General features: G+C 43.3%; 1 protein-coding gene across 1 annotated transcript; it reads right to left on the bottom strand.

The window, feature by feature from the left end:
- Positions 1 to 7,356: 7,356 nt before the first annotated feature.
- On the bottom strand, positions 7,357 to 9,734 carry LOC128048122 (olfactory receptor 10AD1-like). Its single transcript, XM_052640561.1, has 3 exons — positions 9,706 to 9,734; positions 8,142 to 8,454; positions 7,357 to 8,010 (listed from the first exon to the last, which is right to left on the bottom strand). The coding sequence occupies exons 1-3, from the start codon at positions 9,732 to 9,734 to the stop codon at positions 7,357 to 7,359; spliced, it is 996 nt and encodes a 331-aa protein (XP_052496521.1).
- Positions 9,735 to 10,482: the final 748 nt, after the last annotated feature.

The raw sequence follows: 10,482 nt of genomic DNA, 5'->3' as shown, positions 1-10,482 counted from the left end.
GCTGAAAGAAAAATTAGGTGATGATCATATCGCCACTTTATGTATATAACTCCTATGTCTGAAGAGACTACTCATGTTTCTTAGTAATCTGATTAAATCTGGCCCAAATTTCAATTCCAAAATCTGGGAATTCCACAGCATGCAATACAGTTTCTGCATGTTTTATGGTCTATTGTGCTTCTCCTTCCCTCTGCATCCACACCCCCAAAGTCATGCAAGCTGCCTCCTTATCAATTATGGGACACAGAAAACAGCACTTTCACTAGTTTCAACAAGAAATATGATCTTATTAGGCATATAAAAATTTTACTGTAAACTTGGAACACACACACACACACACACACACACACACTCACACTCATGCAATAATAGGGGAGTGATCACAAGGAAAGTTCCCACTGAGGAGTTTATGCTTTTCACAGGCTCCTCCACCCTATCTTTCTCTTGCTCTCTTCCCACTCCTGCCTGTTATAGAATAACAAGCAAATTCTTTTTCTCATAAAATAGTTTCTCTCACACTTAGACCCTTTGGTCAGGGGCATTTACCTTATTTCTATCTCAACTACTTCATAAAAATGTATTGTATCCTTTTAAGAGGGTTTATAGTGAATAAACATAGCATTGGTTATAACTAACGTATTAAATGGCATGACATGTGCAAACTTGCACAATTAATGACAGCATTACAACCAGAACCACGTTTGTCTGAAATCAGGGTTTTTCCCCTTATTAAATGGTTCTGCATCTTACTCTGCTATAAGTAGTTACAATATGCTAAGGGGAGCTTATGGTGGCTTGAAGTCTACTTTGAGAATAAAAAGGAAAATTCAATATTCATTTTTGAGTAGGTAAATAATTCTTATAAGGATGATGGAAAATCACATCCAAGAAGGGGACCATGACTGAGTCAATCTACCAGCAAGTATTTACCAATTGCCAACCTTGTCTCATGGAAAGTGATAGGCACAGGGGCAGACCCCAAGAAGTCAAGGTCCATGTCCTTACCTTGCTCACAGCCTAAAGATGAGGGAATGATATGTTCTTGAATTGGAATAGAGTGCTTTTCAGAAAAGTTTTTCTATGAGCAATGTTACCTGAATTAAGAACACTTCAGTTTCAAAATGGGAATGGGGTGTGTGTGTGTGTGTGTGTGTGTGTTGGGAGTCAATGGGTGGGAGGGGATGACAAGATCAAATGGAGAAAACAGTGAAAAAATGTTCACAAAATTTTATACTACAGAGGACATCAAATATAACACTGGAAGAAAAGCAGTAGCTGAGGTGGCATCCTATAATTCTCTTGAAAAGTAAGTAGAATGGGTTGGACAAAAAAGTACATATGGCCTCTACACCAGTGCTCAAAGTACAAGTAATATAAAATATAACGAGTTTTTACACAGGATAATAAAATGTCATGTAGATAAAGAAACTTGGCAGGATGGGGCCTACCAAGCTTTCTATGCCTGGACGGCGGCAGTGAAAAAAGGTGCAGTACATTGTTCTGAAGAAACAGAACTGGGTTCTGATGTGCACCTGGAAAGGAATGGCCAGTCAAGTGACACACCACATATTTGTGGGGAACTTGCTTCTTAGACAGAAGTAGCTTCTTTGCTATGATCTATAGAAAGCCAGCCCTGGCCCTCAGTATTTGTAAAATTCAGAATGGAAAGGAGGGGAAAAATGGGTAGGAAGAGAAGGAAGGAAAGAAAAAAAGAGATCTAAAGGCGTAAGTAGGAGGGATAAAAAAAGAAATGATAGACAGTCAAAGTAGTACTTTACATCAAGAAAATAGAGTCTCTTATGGAATTTTATGTCTTTGAGAGTAGAAAGAAGAAAGGAATTATTTAGGTGACGATAAAGGAGAAGAAAATAAGTGATATCATTGGAAGAATGTGCTAGAGCCTGTCAAAACAGATAAACTGGATTATAGGTTCCAGGAACAAATCATGAAACCGGCATAAAACCAAAATCCAGGACTGCGGGGTATGTTGATTTAATGTAATATCATCTTTCATAAGAGAAGAGTTTGCAACTCAAGGTCTAATTCTGACCCCAAAAGATGAATTTCATCAAGTGGAATGAGAGTGAAGGAAATCTTGAAAGACAGTACTAGGCCATTTTAGTTCTCCCTGGTAGCCAAGGAGGTAAGGTGAGATGTGTGTCCAGGATTACGGGAAGCTTAACTTCAAATAGTTAAATGATACAATTTTCATAACCTGAGATTTTATGGGAGACAAGGCTAAAGGAACATGTGATTCTCTTAAGAATAAAACTCAGTCACTGCAAATATTTTGGAGTCCAATGAAGAGGAGTTGATGCAAGGATTACAGAGATGCCTCCAGGGAACTCGGATTTAGAGATGCCAGGCACAGAGGAGGCATTACTAAGAGAGCAGTCCACATATGTCGATGCTTTCAAAAGCGCAAACCATAAGGCAAAAACTGAGGAATTTGATTACAAAACAAAGATTTATGTTCTATAAAGGGCACTATGGACAAAGACAATAGGCAGATCGTAAAGTGAAGAAAACATGTACTTTGTCTAAAACCAACAAAGATGTAATATCATCCTAGAACATATATGGAACTCCTGCATAGGAACAGAGAAAAGACAGTAACCCGATAGGAAAAAAGTTTCAAATAATATCGATAGGCAATTTACAGAACAGAAAACTAACATGGATATGGAAATTTGATCAAAATCATTAGTAATCAAATACAAATTAAACCAACAATGAGGTATCAGTTCACATCTATCAAAAGAGCAAAAATCAGAAATCCATATAATTACTAATGTCAGGAATGTAGAAATGTAGAAACTTGCACTGCTGCAAGACTGATCTCATCACTTCTGGAAAGCTATCTGGTATAACTTGGATACATTAAACAGATTGATATGGCCCAGAAATTCCTCTCCTAAGAAATATAAAACAGATTCCTTACAGGTTCAGTAGGAGACTAATAGGAAAATGTTCTTAGTAGGGTATTTGTAGTAGAGTGGAGTTGGGGGCAACGTGGGTGTTCATCAGTGGAGGCATGGACAGATCCAACATTGTGAATGAATATTGCACATCATGGAATAGCAGGCATCAAACTGAAGCTAGCATCTGGTAGCGTGGAGGGAGATGAAAAACGGTGCTCAGTGAAAAAGTAAGGCACAGAAAGAGGCATACAACAGTAGCTTTGGAGTACATTTAAGAATAGTGAAGTGAAGTCGCTCAGTCGTGTCCGACTCTGCGACCACGTCTGAGGTCAGGGGCAGAAGCCGGGAGGACCCCATGCCCTGGGGTAGTTGACTACATTTAAGAATACATGCCTACAAAATATTTTCCGATGGCATATTTAAACACAATTCTAAACACTAGATACATCTTCCTCAGTGGTTCAGCTGGTAAAGAACCTGTCTACCAATGCAGGAGACACACGAGACTCCAGTCCCATTCGTGAGTGGGGAAGATCCCCTGAAGAAGGGAATGGCTATCATTGGCTGAATCCAATAGAAAGTCAGAGGTAAGAGAATCTGTTGATGTGGTCCATACAGCTTAGCTTCAAAGCCCAGAGCTGGGTGAAGAGAGTAAGAAATTAAACGGAAGAGAGAAATAGCTATCTAGGTCTTTAGACTGGAAAATAAAAATAAACACGTGTAATCAGATTTGAAATCCCTAAATGAGATTTTTAAGAGTGTTCTGGGAGGCTCTAGGTATGTTTAGTTTCCATGTCCTGCGTGTCATATATATTAAACTGACTAAGTCACTAATTATGGTGCCTTAGGATTCTCCTTGAAGGTCCAGGGCTTTGGACACTGACACTCCACTCCTACCAGAACAGCTTTGCTTTCATTTGGTTAATATATCAGGAGTCTGCTTAAGATTTCACTGAGGAAACAATTATAGCACCACCTATAGTCTGGCAATGTGCTATGAACTCAAAAATGAATTATCAGAATAGTGGGGAAGACAGTCAGGAAAAAAAACCCATGAAGGGACCGTAAAGCAAGTCCAGTGAACCCAGAAGGGTCAAGGGAACCAGGAAGGTTTCCTGGAGTCAGTAACTGAAAAGGGAGATAAGGAAGCTCAGGTAACACTGCCGTTGTCCAAAGGAGGGAAGAGGAACGCAACAATTACGCAACTCTCTGAAATGGGCGATGTCTCCTGGAAAGAACGAGGTTACAGATCCGCGGACGAGGATGGGAGCTAAGGTAATTTCACGTGATAGGCAACGAATTACTTAAGCCAGCCTCTAGCTTTGCTCCGCCCCCATCCCATCTCATCCTTCGTCAAAGTGGCGTGGCATTTAAACAAATGCACTCAGCTGGGAGGGTATCCCAACCCTGAGGCCCGCGTCACCAGCGCGGGCGGGCGGCTGCGGAGTCTCCCAGAAAAGCTGGTATCTCCCAGAGTGGTCTGGTTCGGGCTCTCCAGTCCCGGAGGGGCGGCTAAGGAGAAGGAGCTCTCTGGTTGCTACAGCGGCGATCTAAGAAGCAGGGGAAAGTTGATTGGCCGCAGGTTCGTAGCGCGGCCACGCCCACCCCTTCCGGCGGCTGCAATCAGGTCAGGGCCCCAAGGCCTGCTGGGTAGTTTAGTGGTGCGGCGCCATAGCGGGTTGGGAAACATGGCGCTGGCTTTAGATGAAAGGAACCTAGGGGCCGGGCTAAAGCTGAGGGCGGGCTGAGCCGGGACTCTGGGTAGAATTCCTGGCTTTCCCTCCCAGTTTCGGTCCCTGGGCCGGGGTGTGGTAACCCTAAAGCGTGGTCGTGCGGTCCGGCGACTAGTGGCTTCGCACTGGGAGATGAGTAGGGATGCGCATTTCGGGATGGCTTTTAGTTAATGCATTTACAGGAGTTTTCGCGGACCCTGTGGGCTCTTCTTATGCCACTGGGGACCAGGGCAGAGACTGTGGCGGGGGAAATGCGGCCAGGGCGGCCGCTTCTCTTCCGCAAAAGGCCAGCCCCCCACCATGCCTAGGTTCCTGCTTGAGGCCGGGGCTCTTTGGAGCTCGCGACCTTGAACCAGGAAGTGAGTTGCCTAGAGAAGACAGTTCTAGGTCACACAGCCTGAGTTTTCAGCATTCCTGGCCATACTGGCCTGTTGTCATCCACGTTGAACACACCATTTTAATGACGAATCAGGCAGTTCCTTTTGCCTGGAATTCTAAATCCGTGCCAATGCCACACCCGTTTTCAGTCTTTTAATTCACTTTGTTGTTCAGTCGCCAAATCGTGAGGACTCTGCTACGCCATGGACTGTAGAACGCCAAGCTCCTCTCTCCTCCAGTATCTCCTGGAGTTTGCTCAAATTCATGCATTGAGTCCGTGATGGTATAACCATCTCATCCTCTGCTGCCCTCTTGTTTTGCCTTTAGTGTTTCCCAGCGTCAGGGTCTTTTCCAGTGAGTCTGCTCTCTGCAACAGGTGGCCCACAGTTTCAGCAACAGCCGTTCCAATGAATATTCAGGGTTGATCTTAATTCACTACTTATTTTTTGAGGCATAATTCTAGTATCACTTCCTCAATATAAAGATTGCCCCATTCTTGGGGATAGTTATTTGATTACCTCTTAAGGAGTGCATGCTCAGGAAGTGCTGCCCAGTTAAAAAAAGCTAAGCCTTTTGAAATGCGCAGTGAATTTGTGCAAATTAACTTTTATGGTACTCAGTTTTGCTTCTCAAAATGGAGTTAGTACTATTAAAGGGTTTTGTGAAGTTTAAATCTGTTCAAACCTAAGTGCTTAATAGTTGTGAGTACTGTCTGTCATTCCGAAGTACTCTGGCTAAGAGCAATTGCCACTCACAGGCCTAAGATCCCCTTACTGCAGCTCATACAAACTCACCAGCCACTTGTTTGACCAGCATTGAATTAGTCTCCTTCCTACTGCAGTAGCTTTAAAGAAAGTCTTGCCTGCTTCACTTTGTCTTGGTGTAGTTTTTCTTTGATAATGTAAATGTTTAGGTTCTGTGTTTATTGTTTCTTCTTGATGACAGTGGTGTCTCCTTTCTTGCTGACTGAGTAGTGTGTCTCACGTGTTCTCTGTTATCTAGATAATCACCAATTGGACTCAAAGGAATAGAGCTTTGTAGGGTGAAGGGTAGTTAGTATGTGATGTCAGGATGTGAAAAGGATTGTATCACGATATCCATTCAAGGGCATCCCAAGTGAGGTGCTTTCATCTCAAGGAAGTATCGTCAGAAAACAAAGCCCTTTCTTTGCTATCTGTTATGAAAGGAGCGTGAGAAGGATGCATTTTGCAAAGAAAGAGAACAGCTGAGAATATTATGCCCTCTTAAGGGACACTGGGTTTCATGAAGAAGAGAAGCTAAGCCAAGGGAGGACGGGTTGCAAGTTAAGAAAGCCATCTGCAGTGGTGGAGGTAGTGTGGAGATTTAATGTATAGGGAATGAAGTGGACCCATTTACCATAAGGAAGAAGGTGGAGTAGTACTGAATTGGAATGAATTGAAGGATGGTTGAGAAAAATAGGCAGCAGGGAGAGGGGAGTTGTTTAGGAGTATGAGTAAAAGGGAAGGAAACTGGCAGTCTGAGAAGCTTGGTAGAGGTACTCACTATTGGGTTGGCCAAAATGTTCATTCAGGTCTCTCCATTATGGAAAAACCTGAACAAACATTTTGGCCAAACCGATACTTGAATCTGAAGCGAAATATCAAATAGTCATGTACTTAAGAAAACTAAAGGACTGAGGAAGAAGAGATTTGACACCTGGCCTCTCCTACTTGCCCTTCCCTAACACACAGAAGCGTAAACATAACACCAAATGCAGCTGCATATTCTCCCTCATGGGCTAGTGGAGGCAAACAAGATAAAGTTTAGGCTGATGATGCCTAGTTTTTCTTTTTCTTCTTTTCTCTAACTTCTTTGGTGTCAACTGCTCCGTAATAACCTTTTTCTTTTTTCTTCCTCTACTGTTTCTCATATAGAAGCAGACTGGTTGAGGGCAGTTTCAGGAAGTGAGAATGAAGTGTGAGAAAGAAAAACAGATTAAGCTGAAAGAAAACATTTACTCCTAAATGCCTAGGCAGAACTCAGGCTGGGAAGAGCATATAAAAGCGCTATGCAAAGAAAATGAAATGGAATTAAGTGTGCTTATGTGTTATAGATCCTGTTGTGAGAACTTAGAAGAAAATTACTCAGCAGGAAGATTTCCAAGTGTCATGAAGAAGGTCCAAGAGAACACAGTGTTTAAAGGTACATCAGATAGATGAGCATTAAATATCAATAGGATCTTCTAGTCCTATAATGGTGGTGCAAAGAAACCTATGAATGCTTTTTCCTGGAGCCTCTCAGCACAGGAAAGTTATCCACTCTCAGGACTGGAGGAGGAAGCTGCCCCTCCAGGCATCTTCCCACTAGACAGACTCTGCCTGGGAAAGGCTGCTCCTCCCAAGGGCCCTCACCATGGCCCCCTTCATTTCTTTGTTTTGGAAACTGTAGATGACGGGGTTGCACATGGGGGTGATGATGGTGTAGAGGAGGGAGAAGGGCTTGTCTTTGTCAGGACCGTGTGTGCTGCGGGGGTTCATGTAAGAGAACATGGCTGAGGTGTAGAAAAAGATGACCACCGTCAGATGGGAGGCACAAGTAGAGAAGGTCTTGCCTCGACCAGAGGAGGAGTTCCTGCCCAGGATGGAGGCCAGGATGTGGGCATAGGAGATGACAATGAGCACTATGGGGCTGAGCAGCACCACAATGGCATCGGCAAAGATGACTTTCAGACTGAACTGGGGGTCTCCACAGGAGAGAGCAATCACTATGGGGGCCTCACGGAAGAAGTTTTCTATGTGGTTGTCTCTGCAGAAGGGACCACGAAATGTCATGTAGTCAAGAAGGATGCCATTGATCAGCCCAAAGGACCAGGCTGTACTCACCAGGCTCACACAGACCTGCCGGCTCATGATCTGGGCATAGCTAAGTAGGAGGCAGATGGCAACATAACGGTCATGGGCCATGAAAGCCGAGAGGATGCACTCGGCCACACCCACCGAGAAGGCCAAGTGCATCTGGTCATGCAAGCGACAAAGGAGGCAATACGGTTCTGCACTGTCAGGTGGACCAGCATGTGTGGGATGGTGGTGGTGATGACAAAGGAGGCAATACGGTTCTGCACTGTCAGGTGGACCAGCATGTGTGGGATGGTGGTGGTGATGACAAAGGAGGCAATACGGTTCTGCACTGTCAGGTGGACCGGCATGTGTGGGATGGTGGTGGTGATGAAGCAGACATCCAGGAAGGACAGGTGGCCAGGGAAGAAGTCCATGGGGCTGTTGAGCCTGGGGTCTGTCCAGGTGATGAAGATGATGAGGCCATTCATGGCCATGGCAAGGCTGTAGAGGGCTAGGAAGAGGGCAAAGAGCAATGCCCAAGTGGAAGAGGAGCTCTGCTCAAAGCCCACGAGGATAAACTCAGTCACGGTGCTGCCATTCCTTAGGTCCACTGGTGTGGATCCACTTGAGGAGGAGGGACAGAGAAAGCACAAGAGAGACAGCTGTAGAGTAATGCAAGGTACTCACTTGAGTACAGAATATTAGTGGATGTAATATAAAAGATGAATGAGTGGTGGTAAATGTTTTGTAACTTAAGTAAACATTATGTAATTGGCAATGTTATAGGGCAGTGAAAATGCCAGGGTCACCGTAGTCGCCTCCATGGAATCATAATATCAAAAATTAAGGCAGGGGTGGTTATGCTTTATTCTAATTTACTCAGGCTCAAGTCATGTATCCAATATCTTTGATGTGGAAGGGTTAGCCTTTAATCAAATTGAGGTGAAAAAACAAGATAGTTTTCTAGAACCCATGCCAAACAGAGGAGTGGAGTATTTCAGAGGAGGGGATGGCAGCTGTTAGTTCATAGATCATATTGAAGATGCACTTGAGAGACATTTGAAGATGTATTTTTCTAGGCAAGGAAAAAGCTCAAGTATACTTTCTATTTAAAACAATGAATGGGTTGAATTTTTAGAGAAAATAAAAATATGCCAACTCTCAGGATTATCCCTTAGATGAGAATGATTAGCATAACTTGAAACATCATACTCAGCTCTTCCCAATCATCCTACTTCTTTCCAGTCTCAGGTTCCTGGTGGTTGCTGCTGCTGCGTTAACCACCCATGCCAGGCATGCTGGAGATGGGCCTGGTAGTGAGTTCTGGCATGCTTCCTAATAGGAGACAGTTCTCCTGCTGGGGTGGGAATTTAGGGCAATACATAACTGGGTAAAAGGAGCCAACCATCCCCCTGAAAACAGGGAAGTTCTGAGCAGGGCACAAATTGAATCGTTTTGGATAGATGTTCAGACAACTTCAAGCTGTCCTTTTACTAATAGAGAGTAAATCTTGTTCTTTTCTCTGTTATCAGAGAACGAGGATCCAGAATTCTCATGCTCTATTCTCACTGTGATTTTTAGGAAGTCATTATGTTCATATTAAATATCTCCTACTTTTCATCCTGTTTTGGAGTTAGGATACATTGGACAGATCTTTCACTTTCAGATTTTTATAGACAGTGCATTTGTTCTCAACATTCAGTTCTGCCAGTCACTCTTCTTCATTTTCTCTTCTTCCATTCCCTTTTATACACTCTCTCAATTTCTCCCCTCTTTTTGTCTTTCCCATGGTTTTCCACTTACTTCCATTTCTCACTCTGTTCTTCTTCCTCTCCCTTTCTCATCTCTGGTGGTGGATATCTGTCATTGAGCTACCTGCGGTTGAACTTCTCTCTGCTCTCCATGTCTTCTTTCAGGTACCTAACTTAATTTTAAAACATACCTATGCCATTACTGCCACTTCTTTCTTGGAATCCCTGTAGGTGTTTCCTGACCGGTCCAGGCAGTGTTTGGGCAGTAGGCCATTCCCATTATAGCTGCTTTGAATGATCCCCTAGAAATTCCTCTCTTGGGGGCCCAGAATGAGTAGGGAGGGGCATAAAGAATTGTTTAATCCAAGAAGTGGCTTTAAATTCTGGGCACAGTGGACTTGTTGAAGCTAAGGTCAGAGTCTGGGCAAGTGAAGTAAGTGAGCTACACTTCAGACAAGAAGAAACTGAAAGTCAACCTATGGAATCATTATGATTTGCAGGAGTACAAATGTTTATTTGTGGCTTGTTCATTAGAAAGAATATTCTGTGATACCTGGTGTCTTGTTAACTACAAGAGTTAGTCAGGAGTTAACCAATCAAACATTTGTATAAGTAAATGCGACAATAATATCTTGAAAATCACATCCTACCTCATTCTGTTGCTCGGCTGGTAATGATGTTTGTCATTGAATTACTGTGACAAATAACAGAGTAACTCATGGTGTTTGAAGAATTTGTCCAGAGAGAATGGTCTGACCTGGTGGGCCACTGTGGAAGATAAGTTTTGTATAATGGCCTTGTTAGTTCTGTCATCTATACCATGGGTGATGAATGTTTATTTAAATAATATCCTTAAGTTATGTAGGCTTCCCAGGTGGGGCTAGTGGTAAAGAACCTACCT

The sequence above is a fragment of the Budorcas taxicolor genome, chromosome 5, assembly GCF_023091745.1.
Source record: "Budorcas taxicolor isolate Tak-1 chromosome 5, Takin1.1, whole genome shotgun sequence".
Taxonomy (NCBI): domain Eukaryota; kingdom Metazoa; phylum Chordata; class Mammalia; order Artiodactyla; family Bovidae; genus Budorcas; species Budorcas taxicolor.
Note: the sequence above shows the minus strand (reverse complement) of the source record. Positions and strands in the feature narration are given on the sequence as shown.

What these genes read in the sequence shown, in the direction of transcription:
- LOC128048122 (XM_052640561.1), bottom strand. Translation starts at nt 9,734, where the DNA reads ATGGAGAGCAGAGAGAAGTTCAACCGCAG. An exon ending in AGAGAGAAGTTCAACCGCAG is followed by an intron (nt 8,455 to 9,705) that starts GTAGCTCAATGA and finishes CTCCTCCTCAAG; the next exon opens with TGGATCCACACCAGTGGACC. An exon ending in CCTTTGTCATCACCACCACC is followed by an intron (nt 8,011 to 8,141) that starts ATCCCACACATG and finishes CGCTTGCATGAC; the next exon opens with CAGATGCACTTGGCCTTCTC.